The 16,711-nt window shown below is 42.5% G+C and overlaps 1 protein-coding gene across 2 annotated transcripts in view; it reads left to right on the top strand.

Moving 5' to 3' along the window:
- The window catches only part of LOC120913735 (phosphatidylinositol-binding clathrin assembly protein-like), a 110,345-nt gene extending 94,494 nt beyond the window's left edge, over positions 1-15,851 (top strand). Inside the window, exons 15-21 of one of the 2 annotated variants that reach the window (XM_040323916.1) lie at positions 716-847; positions 1,224-1,251; positions 4,930-5,050; positions 8,660-8,683; positions 9,057-9,113; positions 12,208-12,315; positions 14,456-15,851. In XM_040323916.1, the coding sequence (XP_040179850.1) occupies positions 716-847; positions 1,224-1,251; positions 4,930-5,050; positions 8,660-8,683; positions 9,057-9,113; positions 12,208-12,315; positions 14,456-14,470 (485 nt within the window). In that variant the 3' untranslated portion in view covers positions 14,471-15,851. The remainder of the gene's footprint in view (positions 1-715; positions 848-1,223; positions 1,252-4,929; positions 5,051-8,659; positions 8,684-9,056; positions 9,114-12,207; positions 12,316-14,455) is intronic. The other variant, XM_040323917.1, reaches the window with a different exon arrangement.
- The last annotated feature ends 860 nt before the right edge of the window (positions 15,852-16,711 follow it).

Genomic DNA, 16,711 nt, shown 5'->3' with positions numbered 1-16,711 from the left:
GCCTGTATTATTTTTTTTTTTTCCAGTGTCCAGTCACCTGAAGGTGCCAGCATAACTTTATTGTAATGGATAGGAAGATGCCCTGTGTCCTTTGATATACTCCAAGAAAGGATTTTATTGGTCAACCAAACGAATTTGTAAGTATGATCTGTTAATGGAAACACATCATATATAGTGGGGGTCTGTAAAAGTTGAAATGGACTTTTAAGTGTCTAAAAGGTCTATTTATAAATAATTTTTTCACCAAGGAATCCCTTTTTTCAGTATTGAATATTGTAATTTTGCACATTTTTCCATTTTTAGATAATTGAACAATTTTACACAGTACTGTAAATTTCCTATTCAGAGTTATCAATCTGACATTGTTTGATATGAGCAAATGCATGTTACAAACAAATAGATAATTTGAGTAGCTAAAGACGTTCATGTTTATTGGCATTTGAAACTGTTCGACTGAGAAATTGAATGTGTGTGAACTACAGCTAATGTGAATACATGACTTAAATGAATAAATGAACACCTTTACAGATGTACTTCTGGGCATCTGCTTTAGTGCACAGGGCCATCTGAGTATGTCTAAGCTGCCTCCCAAGGCACCGTGTCGGCAAGAAGTTCATTTCATGGGTGGATATGGTCCCTTTTTAAATGAGTCTGAAAAAATGTACTGCTTTTGTATATAAAAAACACTTTTGACATGATATTTTTTTTTTCCCAGCTACCTATTTTACAGATGATGTATTGCAGCCAACTGTTTCTCTACAAAGCCAAAACTCTGTATCTGCAGGCCAGCATGGTGGAATGTTGTTGGCCAGCGATCTTGATTCCTCACTTGCTAACCTAGTGGGAAGTAAGTGGTTGTGTTCTTTATTTAAAATATCCATTTAAATGTATGTGTTTTGGTAGATCTATTTTGAATTTGATCCAGTTTGATCAGATACAGCAGTGGTAATCAACCCTGTCCTCAGGGCCCACTAACGGGCCAGGTTTTATGTGTGTGTATATATATTTTATTTGTATAACTGACTTCAATAGCCCATTATCTGCACATTTTCCCCAATACTTTTGGGGCAGGTTATTTGACTGTATTGAATGAGAAAGCAGGCAGAGAAATTACATTTTACATATTTAGTGGATTAATTCATGATGGATTGGTGTCATGGTTCATTTTTATTGTCATTGTATTGTAGAGCAATATATGAAGTAATTGCAATTATGTTTTGTAGATCTCGGTTTTGGCGGAACACCAAAAAGGTGAGCATATGTTTTTCTGTGCCTTGCATTTATAGTGTAACACCTGATTTAGTGCATCTGGGCACTTTGCAGTTCACTGTGTCAAGATTTAAATCTTTGAAATTTTTGTCTTGACTAAGGCTGGCCATACACAGGTCGAATTTCAAAAGAATTTTCTTTTGAAAACAGAAATTTTGTGAATTTGTGATCCGATGGTGCGACCATTGATTTTGAAATTCGACCAACCAAGCCTTCAATTTCATCTGCTAAAAAAAATATTTGTGGCTGGAAATTCTTCTTTTCTTGCACATGCGCATTTCTTTTTCGATTTTGCATTTCTCGCACGATTCTCCCATCATTGATTAGAAAATCATTTGTATTTTCAACATGTCCGATTACTCAAATTCTATGGCCGCACGAAAATGTTGTTGCTGCAGCCCACTAATGGTGTGAAATTCGAATGAAAATTCTTAGATAAGATTTTCGAAAGAAAATTCATTCGAAATTCGACCTGTGTATCGGCCTAAGCGATACTATTTTAAAAACAAAATCGTGTAGGTTTAGGAGATATTGCAAACACCTACAGGTAAGCCTTAATCTAGCCTTACCTGTAGGTAAAACATGTCAGACATGGTTTACAACCACTTTGAGGCCTCATGCCCACTGGCGTTTTAAATAACGGGCTGTAAAGCTAGTACAGACGCCAGGAAAAAAAGCGGCGTTTTTAACGCAATTTTTCCTGCGTTTTGCATTGAATTCAATGCACGTTTTGCCACGCTAGTTTTCAGCCCCGTTTTTCTTTCTCTTTTCAAAATCAATGGTTCCCTATGGGAGCCCATTGATTTGAATAGAGGTCGCACCAGAAGTCTGATCAAGATGATCCGACTTGCGGGGCGACTCGTGTGCGGAGAATCTTGAAGGGGAACCCCCGCGAAAATTAAAAAAAAAAAATTTGCGTGAGGTTCCCCCCAGGATGATTCCAAGCCCTTCGGTCTGGTATGGATCTTAAGGGGAATCCCCCACACCGAAAAAAAAACGGCGTGGGGGTTCCCCCAGGATCCATACCAGACCCTTATCCGAGCACGCAGCCCGGCAGGTCAGGAAGGGGGGCGAGTGAGCGCCCCCCTCCTAAACTGTACCAGGCCACATGCCCTCAACATGGGGGGGGGGGTTGGTGCTTTGCACTGCGCCCCCCATCCCAAAGCACCTTGCCCCCATGTTGATGGGGACAAGGGCCTCTTCCCGACAACCCTGGCCGTTGGTTGTCGGGGTCTGCAGGCGGGGGGCTTATCGGAATCTGGGAGCCCCCTTTAATAAGGGGGCCCCCAGATCCCGGCCCCCCACCCTATGTGAATGAGTATGGGGTACATCGTACCCCTACCCATTCACCTGGTGGAATAAAAATGTCAATAAAAAAAACACTACACAGGTTTTTAAAGTAGTTTATTAGGCAGCTCCAGGGGTCTTCTTCCGACTTCTCCGCTCTCCGGGGGTCTTCGTCTGACTTCAGGAGTCTTCTCCGCTCTCCTTCTGCTCTCCGCACTCCCCGGTTCTTGTCCCGCTCTCTGGTGCCTTCTTCGGGGCTGGCCGCCGCTATTTTCTTGCAGCTGTTTTACTAGCAGTGGCCAGCCCGGTATTCTGCGTCGCCTTCTGCCTTCTTCCATCTTCCGATGTTGCCGCGACGCTCCCTCACGCTGTAATGCCGGGTGTGTGGTGCGCAATGATTTATATAGGCCTCTTATGACGTCACAGTCCCAGCATGCTCCAGGTGGTGACGACATAACCCCGCCCCCTTATGCCGTCACCACCCGGAGAATGCTGGGACTGTGACGTCATAAGAGGCCTATATAAATCGCAGCGCACCGCACACCTGGCATTACAGCAGGAGGGAGCGTCGAGTCAACATAGAGGAGAAGAAGGCGACGCAGAAGACCGGGCCCCCGCTGGTGAAAGAGCTGAAAGAAGACAGCGGTGGTGCCCGGCAGAAGGGAAAAAGAACCGGAGAGCGGGAGAAGAGAGCGGAGAAGTCGGAAGAAGACCCCCGAAGTCGGGAGTTGACCGGGCCCCCCGCTGGTAAAAGAGCTGAAAGAAGACAGCGGTGGTGCCCGACAGAAGGGAGAAGTCGGAAGACCCCCGAAGTCAGAAGAAGACCCCCGGAGCTGCCTAATAAACCTGTGCAGTGTTTTTTTTATTGACATTTTTATTCCACCAGGTGAATGGGTAGGGGTACGATGTACCCCCCATACTCATTCACATAGGGTGGGGGGCCGGGATCTGGGGGCCCCCTTATTGAAGGGGGCTTCCAGATTCCGATAAGCCCCCCGCCCACAGACCCCGACAACCAACGGCCAGGGTTGTCTGGAAGAGGCCCTTGTCCCCATCAACATGGAGGCAAGGTGCTTTGGGGTGGGGTTACGCAGTTCCCCCCTGCCCCAAAGCACCAACCCCCCCCCCCTCATGTTGAGGGCATGTGACCTGGTACGGTGTAGACCTGCCATTCTGCGTGCTCGGATAAGTGTCTGATATGGATCCTGGGGGAACCCCCACGCCGTTTTTTTTTTCGGTGTGGGGTATTCCCCTTAAGATCCGTATCATCCTGGGGGGCAAACTCGCGCAATTTTTTTTTTTTTTTTTTTAATTTTCGCTGGGTAACCCTTCAAGATTCTCCACACACGAGTCACCCCGCAAGTCGGATCATCTTGATCCGACTTCTGGTGCGACCTCTATTCAAATCAATGAGCTTCCATAGGGAACCATTGATTTTGAAAAGCAAAAGAAACGCCAGACGAGGCTTAACACAGCGTTAAGCCTCGTTAAATCACGTTTTCCGGCGTCTGACATCTTTACAGCTCTAACGCTAGAGCTTCAGAACGCACTGGTCCTGTTTTTTTTTTTTTGCAGCTAAAAAACGGCTCAGCCATTTAAAGCTCAAAAACGTAATGGTGGGTATGAGGCCATAGGCTAACATGGAGAGCCGTTTTTAAGCTGCAAAAAAACGCTCAGAAAAGTGGCTGTAAAAACGTCCATGGGCATGAGGCCTAATGTTTAGCATTGTGCATACTGCTTACAAACAGTCGGTTTATTTACCGAAATGACAATGTTAAATGTTTTATGCAGAATTAAGTTACAAAAATAATTAACAACTTTATCAGTGCCCATTAGTGCTGCCCCATTAATGCAGCCTCACCAGTGAATGGCGATTTAGAGAGAGGAGCGTCACTAGATCACACAGAGCGGGGATCTCCCCCTGTGACACAGATTTGATTTGAATTGCCTGGCAGTCAAAGTCCCGCCTCCTATGATGGACTTCACACTACTTAAATTTCCCAGCATTGGGCTAGTGTGCTGTCTGTCATATGAGGTGGGACTTTGACTGCGGCTGCCAGGCAATTCAAATCCAAGCTGTGTCACAACGGAAGATCTTCGCTCTTTGTGAATCGCGCTCGGGCCCCTGGGCGGACAGAGAGGGTTTGAGCCCGCCCACTTAGGACTGCCTTGAGACATGCACCGCCCCCATTCCTTGGATATGCAGCAGGAGGAAGGTGAAGGTGGATCCCTGTCCATACTCGCACTCCACATATTTTCACTCTCCAAATGCGAGCAGGCGAGTGGAAATTTTGGCTGGACTATGTGATGTTTTGATATTTTCACCCTGAATAATAAAGAAGAGATTTGAAGCATTTGTTACTGGTCTTTTAGATCTGATATGCAGTGGAATCAGCCTACTGAGAAGAAACTTACTGGTGGGACAAACTGGCAAGCCAGAACAAGCACTTCCACAACATGGAACACCACCCCTGTAGCTCCTGTGTCACAAGTGGTAAGTTATACATTTTGGTCATTGCAAAGAAGGTTTCACATAGCCATTTCAGAAGTGTGGACTGTTTTTGTGGGCTTATGTGCCATTTGTAAAGGGTTTAATTTGTTAATTCTAATTTGTATCTTTATTTTTTACTCCGGGTTGGACAAGTTTTTTTTTTTTTTTAGATATGGCTAGAGTTGAAATTTATGGAGCACTAATGTCTTTAACCACTTAACCCCCGGACCATATTGCTGGTCAAAGACTACAGCACTTTTTGCGATTCGGCACTGCGTCGCCTTAACTGACAATTGCGCGGCCATGCGACGTGGCTCCCAAACAAAATTGGCGTCCTTTTTTTACCCACAAATAGAGCTTTCTTTTGGTGGTATTTGATCACCTCTGCGGTTTTTAGTTTTTGCACTATAAACAAAAATACAGCGACAATTTTGAAAAAAATGAATATTTTTTACTTTTTGCTATAATATCCCCCAAAAATATATAAAAAAATATTTTTTTTCCTCAGTTTAGACCGATACGTATTCTTCTACATATTTTTCGTAAAAAAATCGCAATGAGCGTTTGATTGGTTTGCGCAAAAGTTATAGCGTTTTATAAAATAGGGGGTCGTTTTTATGGCATTTTTTATTTTTATTTTTTTACTAGTAATGGCGGCGATCATTTTTTTATTTATTTTTTTCGGTACTGCGACATTATGGCAGACACTTTTGACACATTTTTGGGACCATTGGCATTTTTATAGCGATCAGTGCTTTAAAAATGCATTGATTACTATAAAAATGGCAGTGAAGGGGTTAAGTATGGGGGCGAGGAAGGGGTTAAGTATGTTCCCTGGGTGTGTTCTAACTGTAGGGGGGGTGGCCTCACTAGGGGAAATGACTGATCACTGTTCATACATTTCTCCCCTGACAGGACCGGGAGCTGTGTGTTGACACACACAGCTCCCGGTCCCCACTCTGTAACAAGCAATCGGGCCACTTAAATGCACCCTAGTGCACTGCAGTCCTAAGTTATAAATTGAGAGCCTACAAAGTTGAAGCACATATATAATAATAATAATGGATAGATTCTCCTCATCCACTGCTGTAGGCTGCTTGAAGACTTAAATTATTAGCATTGTTTTCCCTTTCATGTATTCAATTTCTAGTTGGTTTTGATACTGGACAGCATTGCATTGGAAAAAAAGTAAAGTAGCTCTTAGAACCTTGACTGCTCTCAAGTGGGCTTGAAACCGCAAGGGAAAAGTGGGTGTTTCTCATCACGATTGCATACATTTTAACTAAAATGAAAGTGAAACTCAAGATTTGTTAAAATCAAATTGCTTCTATCCAGGTGTGTTGTATACATTACAAGGATTTTAGCAAACCTAAATTCAAATTATCACTTATCTGTTCAGAACTAAAACTTGCATTTCTAGGCCTCATGCTCAGACGTTTTTACAGCCGCTTTTATGAGCGTTTTGTGCAGCTTAAAAATGCCTCTCCATGTTAGCCTATGGCCTCATGCCCACCATGGTGTTTTTGAGCTGTAACTGTCATAGCCATTTTTTAAGCTGTAAAAAAAAAAAAACAGGACCTGTACCCGAGCTGTAAAAACTTCAGACGCCGGCAAAAGGTGTTTAAACGCGATTTAACAAAGCTTAACGATGTGTTAAGCCTTGTCCGGTTGTTTTTCTCTCCATTTTTGAATAGAAGTAACACCAGCAGTCGGATCAAGATGATCCGACTTACGGTGCGACTTATGTGCTGAGAATCTTGAAGGGGGAACCCCGCAGAAATGAAGAATTTTTAATTTTTTTTTTTGCGTGAGGTTCCCCCTCAAAGACGATACCAGTCCCTTCAGTCTGGTATGAATCTTAAGGTGGACCCCCACACTCAAAAGAAAAAATGGTGTGGGGTCCCCCCAAGATCCATAACCGACCCTTATTTGAGCATGCAGCCCGGCAGGTCAGGAAAGGGGGGGACGAGTGAGCGCCCCCCTTCTGGACTATACCAAGCCAGATGCCCTCAGCATAGGGGTGGTTGGTGCTTTGAGGCAGGGGGAGCCCTGCGCCCCCCACCCCAAAGCACCTTGTCCCCATGTTGATGAGGACAAGGGCCTTTTCCCGACAGCCCTTGCCCGGTGGTGGGCGGGGGTTTATTGGAATCTGGGCGCCCCAAATGCCGGCACCCCACCTATGTGGGTATAGGGTATGACGTACTCCTCTATCCATTCACCTGGGGAAAAAGTGTAAAAAAACACACACTACAAAGGTTTTTAAAGTAATTTATTAGGCAGCTCTGGGGGTCTCTTCCGATTTCTCCACACTCTCCGGCCTCTTCTCCCGCTGTCTTCTGCCGGACTCCGCTGCTATCTTCTGCTCTTTTGCCCGTTCTATTGCTAGCAGTTGCCCGTCTTCTCCGTCTTCTTCCCTCTTGTCTTCTTCCGATGTTGACTCAATGCTCTCTCCCGCTGTAATGCCGTGTGCGCAACGACTTATATAGGCATGGGGCGGGGGTCACCAGGTGATGTCATCCGTTGACCCCGCCCCTTATGATGACACAGTCCTGGGCAAGTCGTTACAGCGGGAGAGAGCGTCGAGTCAACATCGGAAGAAGGCGGCCAACCGCTAGCAAAAGAACAGAAGATGGCAGAGGAACCCAGCAGAAGAGTGGGAGAAGAGGTCGGAGAGCAGAGAAGTCAGAATAGACCCTCGGAGCTGCCTAATAAATTACTTTAAAAACCTTTTTGTAGTTTTTTTTTTTTTTACACTTTCCCCCAGGTGAATGGGATGCCGGCATCTGGTGAGTCCCCTTGTTAAATGGGGCTCCCAGGTTCCGATACGCCCCCCGCCCGAAGACCCCAACAACCACCGGGCAACGGTTGTTGGGAAGAGGCCCTTGTCCGCATCAACATGGGGACAAGGTGCTTTGGGGTGGGGGTGCAGGGCTCCCCCTGCCTCAAAGCACCAACCCCCCCATGTTGAGGGCATGTGGCTTGGTATGGTCCAGCAGCTGCCTGACCTGCCGTGGTTCATGCTCGGATAAGGGTCTGGTATGGATCTTCTTTTTTTTTTTTGGGTGTGGGGGTTCCCCTTAAGATCCATACCAGACCGAAGGGTCTGGTATAGTCTTTGAGGGGAAACCTCACACAAAATTTTTTTTTACATTTTCTCGGGGGTTCCCCCTTCAAGATTCTCAGCACACAAGTCGCACCGCAAGTCGGATCATCTTGATCTGACTTCTGGTGCGACTTCTATTCAAATCAATGGGCTCCCATAGGGAACCATTGATTTTGAATAGAAACAGAAACACCGCTAACACAGCCTAATGTGCATTGAATTCAATGCAAAACGCAAAAAAAAACCCGCGTTTTTGACAATGCTTTTTTCCTGGCGTCTGTACTAGCTTTACAGCCTGTTTTTTAAAACGTCCGTGGGCACGAGGCCTTAATGTTGCTCTTGTCCTGACAAGGGTAGCTTTAAGTGATCCTTGTTACTTCGAAAACTTTCTCCAAGTTTTCAGTATTTTGATATGGACAACGTTTCTTTATTTTTTTTATGTATATATAAATTCATTTTAGTGTGTGGTGACTTTGTGTTTGTTTTTTCTTTTAATTATGTCATCACAGAATGGAGTCCACTATCCTGGATATGTAAGTTTTTTTTTTTTGCTCATCCTGTGATATTGTTAGTTTTCTCCACTATGTAATATTTAACATTTGCCTTTTATTCTTTCTGCTGCAGTTTAAAATTGTGTTTTTTTGTTTTGTATTCATATTCTCATTCTCTCTATCTCTCGCTCCCCATTTTTTTTTTAAAAAGCAAATATGTTTCAGGTCAGTTTGCAGGTGCTATTTTTAGCGCCTGCAAACCGCCCCAGTGTGAAAGTGGTCTAAAGGTGAACTTGGATTTGGATGTTTTTAAGTTGTTTCTGTTTTATGTTATTTGTCACTACATTTCTGTAAATGGTCACAAAGTGGCATTAATGTGTTTTTTTTTTCTTTTATTTATTTTTTATGTGTCAAGGCACCTCCACCAATGACCTATCCAGTACCAACACCACAAGTGCCTGTGTATGGAATGGTATGAAAATTGGCCGCTTTTCTTTTTGTTCTATTCACAGTTCTTCTTTTTTTTTTTTTTACAGAAGTGAGCTACTGAGTTTTAACTTTAAGGTTATACTGTTGTAAATAGTTTCAACTTTACATTTTTTTCCACTGATTTTAAACTAAACTATATGCTGGGTAAGCCAGTTTTGTTTAAGTCAACCCTGTCCGTTCAGGCAAAAAAGAATAGCTGCAAAACAAGATGGTGAAAAGTTGCCTTTAGCACCAATCTGTGCTGACAAACGGCACACCATTTAAGAGAAATTCTTTGCTGAAATCTGCTGAAAGATAAACACTTCTAGGAATGTCAATCTTCTGTGTTACCTGAAGTGGTTTACCCCCGTCGCCTTCCTGAGGCGGCTGAGCATGGCAACCAATCAACTGCTAGCTATCATTTTTTTTAAACTTAATAAGTTAAAGCCGATTGGTTGCCATATGCAGCTGCTCCATTTTTTTTTTTTTTTTTTTTATCAATTCTCCTCATTGTGTTTTACATTTTGTACATCTAACTACAATAGTGTAGAAAAGAATATGTATGAACCTGTGTAATTTCATTAAAATCACTTTGCTGAGGTATGTAGGTGTCTGTTGCATATGTGTGCTGACTATAGGGGGAGTAGGCTCAGGATTTATTTACCTATGCCCCTTTAAGCTCCTCCCACTGTTATTGCAGTTTGGCCACAATCACAATTCATTGCAGTGTGTGTGTGTGTGTGTGTGTGTGTGTGTGTGTGTGTGTGTGTGTGTATGCGGTAAAAACCATTTTTCGGCGCTAGATGTGCCACTGGACCACCAGCTGTCTTTCAGTCACTGTTTGTGTCACAGCATCAGAAGGCACTTTTTTTTGTTTTCTTTTAAAGCGGTGTTTTCCACTTTAAATTTTGAGGATTCCATCATTGCCTGACCTGCTATGGTATCTAGCCTGGATTATCATACATCTGAATGTGCTGCAAAGGTTTTCCACTCTTCATTCCCCAATCCCTTGCCCCTTAGGGCCAGTTCACACCAGATGCAGTTCCGTGCATTTACGTTTTTCTGCACCAATACAGTCAGTTCTGGTCAGTTCCTACACCGGAAACTGACTGCATGGTGTGAACTAGAGCCATTGGAATACGTGGAAAACACTGTGCACGCATTTTTATTACAGAAAAATGTGCACAGAACTGCGTCTGGTGTGAACTGGCCCTAAATAGTTCCAGACGCTTTTACCAGAAGACTTTGTCAAAAAATAGTGTACTCCTCCCGGTGTTTATCCTCATTAAAGTCTCAACTTAAACAAGGCTCTCTCCATCCCTATCGAAGGTGCTGTCATTTATGGACACTACTGACAAGACATTGGAAGCACATTCTCAATCCATCTACTGCTTGGTGGGATCATCCTTTTAATATTTACTAGCCACTGTTTTTATTACCCAGTCTTGGTCTAAATCGCTAAGTGGAGATCAGGCAGGTGCTTGTGTTGATCCTCCCTTTTTTCTTTGTGTTGACCAGATAACTTTGACATCACATTTTATGTGCAACACGGTACTTGATGCTTGCCCTTTTTTGTCTGGGATATCCATTTCTTCTGTTCAGATGGGCAGAGCAATCTGGCTTAAGTGCTGGTTGAAGTAGTCAAAGTTTAAGGGGGGCTTGTTTAAGCAAAACTTCATGGGAGACTGACTCTTTGGCTCTTCACTGAATGAAATCATTAAAAAGGCAATGGGGGGAAGAGTTACTTGCCTTACCCCAGATGCACAAAAAAAGGCGCAGGTCTACGCCTTTCTATTTTCCATCAAAATGTTCCTTTCATTTCTCTAAAGTACTCTTTTTCCAATCTCGCAAGTCTTCTTCCACCTCCTTGGGTTCTGGGGCTTCAAGATGCCCAAAGCAATCCTGGAGAGCAAAACCTGCAAATAAATTCACTTCAGCATGTGTAGGGCCATCCCACCAACTTCATCTCGTATGGAGAGACATCTGATGGCCTTTGTGGAGATCTGGCAAGTACGCATAGCTGACACTTCGGTGTGTGAAGTAGTATTCGAAGGTTAGAAAATAGTTTTGGCCTCATTCTCCACTTCTGCCATTCAGGGATTGGTAAACCTGAGTGTTATTGTTCCTTTTATCTTCAAAGTTTCATGGGTTTTATTCCTCTCGCCCAGAGATGGATAAAAGACTAAAAATCTGTGTACAGTAAAATCCCAGCAGTTTTCTGTGCCTAGGGGCCGCAGATGGAGCATACATCGGGCCATAAAAATGGATGGTTGTTTACACGTTAACTTTAATGTACGCTGATGTATTGGTGTATCAGCGCAAAATGCAAATTGTCATTACACAAGCTCCATTCTTTTCTGAACATTTCCTTGAAGTTAATATCCCATAAGCTAGCCTTTCTGGTGGGCATTACTTTGGTTAAACGGGTCTCCAAGTTATTGGAATTATTCTAAAAGAAATTCTGGATCTGAGAGCAAGAAAACCTCTAAGTGGATTCAACATATTATTGATGAGGCCTAAGAGTTGCTATAGCATTGAATTACCTCTTGGGCTTTTTCATCATCACACTTTTTCCACGTTTTACAAAGTCAACGTCAAAGTCATCTGCTGCTGCATATGTTAATCTCGGACACAAAGTTCTCCTATCGGCTCTTTAATGCCCTGCTTCATTGTTTTTTATTTGTTGCTGGCCTGGTTCATCTGTGTTTTTTAGGTGTGCCCCCTCCTTTTCTTTCTTGGATTTCTTTGGGACGTCTTACATTGTTTAATAACAATAAAGCTGTGTCACTGCATGGATGATGGAGAAAATTAAAGTTGTAATCTTTTTCTGGTAGTCTGTGAAGGAACAAAGCTCTGTCACCTATTTCGTTATCTTCTGTCTTTGGACTACTTGCTACAACAGGCGAGGTGGGGAGGAGATGCAGCCCTAAAGAGAGGCAGGTCTTGAGTTTTATATGCCTAGTGTCCATTCCTCCTGTAGGCTGCAGTATAACCAAATATTGCTTAACCCAAAACTATGGGGCTGTAAGAAAAGGATTTTACATATTAGTACAAAATCCTAAGATTCTTATGATTTTGTATCTCCCTATCTTTTTCAGGTTCCTACACAGATCGGGGCAAATCCTCTCATGGTCCCTCAACCAATTCTTTATACACAGCCTGGAATCAGACCAACAAATCCGTTTGCACCTGTAACTGGAGCTCAGGTAGGTGTACTATTTTGAAATGCCAATTACAAATACTAGTTGCTTGGCAATCGTGCTGTTCTACTGGTGAACTCCAGATCAGGAGTTCACTTACAGCATATTTGCTCCCCAGTCAGTGACTTAGAAATATTAAATCCAGATATGGCTAGCCAACAAGCTTTTTCAGAAGTAGTTCAGCAATAGTAGCGGGTGTGTATTTTTAAACAAAGGTTTATTTAGAATTGAAAAAAATGCACACATATAATGGTTCAGAATTGTTGTAACCCAGGGTTACTTTTATCTGTATCTTTTTATGGGTGTTTATTGCACATTAGCCAATCACAATTCATGCTACAATGACCGCACAGTAATCCTAATCCACTAGTTACCATGAGCTTCTGCCTTTTCCTTGTTTTTTACACTGGCTTAATAGCCTCTTACTGCCGCAACTTTAAGATCTTTAAGTGCCACATAATGAGCATACTAGCTCATTATGTGGCACTTACCTGAAATCGAAGCTCCCGAAGTCCTCCTCGTTCGCCGCCATGTCCCCTTGCAGCTTCTTCCTGTTATCGCCACTCCGGTGCTGTGATTGGCCGGAGCAGTGATGACGTCACTCCCGTGCATGCGGGCGGGACTGGCAGATCCCCACACATGCGGGCGGGAATAAGGCATTAACCCCAATTATGCCATTCACAAAAACGGCACGCTCAGTACGCCTGCGCCATTGTCTACGGCATGCATGTGCAGTACACATAGACGCCTGTCATTATTGTAAATATCTCCTAAACTGTGCAGGTTTAGGAGATATTTCTTGCACCTACAGGTAAGCCTTAATCTAGGCTTACCTGTGTGTGCAAGTTGTGTGGTTGAGTTTAAAACCACCTTAGGCCACTATGTCATTTTTAGATCATCCCCTCTGTTAGATAAAAACCTGTATCCTAGTGCCTGTGCTTTAAAAAAAAAGAGCTGGCAGGCAGGGAGGAAGGAGAGGACAGAGGGAGACAAAGGAGAGCTTCAGATAGCTGCAGATGGAGGCACCTATGCTGATATATCATGGTCAGTATACAGAGGGGATAGTAGTTTTTTTTTTAGGTGTTACAGGGGGCCAAATGACACAGCACAAGCACTGTGCTGTATAAAATGCTTAAAAGGAGTAGGATCCTTTTTTTTGGGGGTTTGTGGGGTTTCTTATCCATGTAAACTGATACATTCTGCTAGAGAACTTGCTGGTTGGATTACCACATGAAGACAGAAGAAAGAAAGCAAAAGGACCCTTTCACAGGGGCACCTTCATATAGTCCCCCCTATGTAGATCCATCATTAATCACATCGTCCAGCGATGTAGGTCAACGTCGATCATGATGACCTGCACGAAAAAGAAGCCTGCTAAATCTGACCTCTCCCATTGCTTGCCAGAGCCGAATGGCATTGTCGGTTCTCCGCGCAGCTAAAGTAACCATGAGGCCTTCTGGTGACATCACTGGGTGACCCCGCCCCTTTGTTCAGCACCAGGGCTGAATTTTTTTTAATTATTATTAAAATACTTGTCAAAAACTTTGGTGTGTTTTTATTTACACTAGTCATTTTTACTGTGAATGAATAGAGGGGCAGGATCTGGAGGCACCCTTGTTTAAAGAGGGCTTCCAGATTCCAATAAGTCACCCCACAGCCACTGGGCCAGGGTTGTGGGGAAAAGGCCCTTGTCTTCATTGTCGTCATAACATGAGGACCCTAACATAACCTGACAAAGTTATGTTGAGGGCATGTGGCCTTGTATGGTTTAGGAGGGAGGGGTGATGCACGTAAACTGAATCCGTTTTTTTTTTTCTTTGAAAAGACGTGACTGAACAGATGACGGCCATGTGAAAGGGGCCTAAAAAAAGTAAACTAATATAGCCCTCACATCTAGGAATTGGTAAGATGTAATATAGTAAATGTTTGCTTTGGGTTTAATACTGCTTTAAAGCCCCACCTGCCCAACTTCCAGGAACAGGTTCAAAAAGCCTGCATGTGTCAGTATAACCTTTAAAATACTGTATGTCTCTCACAATGTCCATTTGTAATAAATGGGTTAAATTTTATTGTAATATTTAATTCGATTTTCTTGATCACTAATATATATATATATATATTTTTTTTATTTATTTTTTGTGAACAGATGCAATTCATGTAAAGCCACCAAAGCAGCAAGGAGATGCGTAGACAACCAAAAACTGGTTACAAGTGAATGGCCAGTCTCTCACCAACATGGTCTTTACCAGGGCACCAATGTATTTCTGGTGTAATATAAAGTACCCATTCTTTGAACTGCAGTGCTTCAGAGGATGCTGATTATAACTGTCCCTCTGTCATGGAATCTGATGTGACCTGCTTTGACTGTGCAAAGCTGCTCTAAGACCACATTCTACTTTCCTTCTATTATACTGGTGACAGGCAAAAATTGGATATAAAACATTTCCTTATGTGAACATTGAGGTGCCTTTGTCCAACAACACTCATGAAAGGGTTTTGTAAATTAATTGGATTTTTTTTTTTCCTGTTCTCTATTTTTAAATTTCTCTTCCTGTTTTCCTCTCTGATCATATAACTGTTTGGCTATTCTGCTAGTCTGCTCAGTTAACTGAACAATAAGATTGTCAGGTTTTATGTGCGCTGGAATATTCCCACACAATCCATATTGTGTAACTAGAAAACAGAATATGACCTTCATGAAGTCAACGACAGGAAAGCTTACAATTTTATACTGTGGCGATAACATGAAAATGAACTTTGGAAATACACAAAACCAGTAGAGAAGACAATGCAATAAGATGTCTCATCGCTTCAGAAGTTTGTATTTTTTTCCAGTCCATGATCACTTCAAAAAAAAATTCTTCTGTTACTTTCAAGCTATCTGTTTCTGTTGTGCAACCTGGCTCTAATAACACTTTGCTTTCCTTTTCTGTGTTTTCTCCCCTTTAAATCCACCCATGAGTTCACTGTGTTGGAGGCATTGCATAAAATAGGACGTTTTCTTTTTTTTTTTCTGCCACCACTTAAAAAAAAGTTTGTACTTTGTAAGCATTCATTAAGAGCCCTATAGCTCTTACTATTTGTGCCACTTTACTTAAAATACAGTAAGTAAATTTTTTTATTGTGTAAATATATATTATATATACCTGAAATAATTTCTTCAATACTGATGCATCCTTATCTTTAGCTCTTTTTCTTGAAAAAAAAAAGTCCTTTCAAAAAGGATTTTGAAAATGTGCTAATTGTCTTTGAAAAAATTAGTTAATGCCAAATTAATTACGTAGATTAAATGTATCTATTTATTTAATCACAATGAAGCATCAGACTAGGCCCAGAATGCCACTTGACTTCTTTATTATTATAGCCATGTGGCAGTGGGTAAAGAGGACATCAAAGCAAAGGTGAATCATGCCACTGGTCGCCAAACAAAAACTGGATATACCTTTTGTGATGAAAAAAACAAGTTTATCTCCTTTTCAATTCCAGTGCTCAAAGAATGAAATTTACAGTATGTTACAATAAAAATGATATGTGAACTTTTAGCATTTGCATCTGTTCTTGGGGGGACCTCCCCATCGTGTAAGGGTTGGCTACAGAAAACAAACATGGCATTCTAAAACAAGTTTTTTTGTTTTTTTTTTGTTTTGTTTTGTTTTTTTGCGTGAATGAATAAATCCTGTGTACTTTATAATTTTTAACATTAAAAATGTCTTTGCTGTTTGTGGCATTTTTGACACACACACACACACACACACACACACACACACACACACACACACACACACACCTTAAACTAAAGCATGCCTAGGGGGTGGCCCGCTGATGGTGGCCAAACCCCCCATCTGCAACCCAGGATTCAGGTTTTGTTTTTTATAGCGTCTCTAACTCTGTTGTTCACACTTTTATCCAGGGGCTCACCTGGATTGGCTCTGCCTTCTAGGCCTCCTCTACTGCCTTAAATTTTGTTTTGTTGGCGTTATAGAAGCACCCATTGATAATATCTGGGAAATTCCTCTCTCGACTATGTTGCAAAAGGTAGCCTTGGTGGCCGTCAAGTGTCTGAGCGCAAGGCTTTCCTGTAAGCAGCCCTTTTTGGTGTTGCATAAGGACAGAGTGGTTCTTCATCCCAAGCTCTCTTCCTATCCAAGGTGGTGTCGGCCTTTCAACTTATTTGGGACATGGTCTTGCTTTCCTTGTGTCCTCCTCCAAGAGCAGCTATGATGGGTTTTTTTCCTCGGCCACAGTATCTATTTGGAAGTCTGATTTTACGGTGATGCAGAAATCCTATTTTTTATTTTATATCAAATTTAAATACCCTACCTTTTTTTAATTAAATTTTTCCTTGATTGAACACTGGCTGTGACAGATCCTCTTTATGGAGAGATCTGGGGTCTATTAGACC

This window comes from Rana temporaria, chromosome 9, assembly GCF_905171775.1.
Source record: "Rana temporaria chromosome 9, aRanTem1.1, whole genome shotgun sequence".
In the NCBI taxonomy this organism is placed as follows: domain Eukaryota; kingdom Metazoa; phylum Chordata; class Amphibia; order Anura; family Ranidae; genus Rana; species Rana temporaria.
Note: the sequence above shows the minus strand (reverse complement) of the source record. Positions and strands in the feature narration are given on the sequence as shown.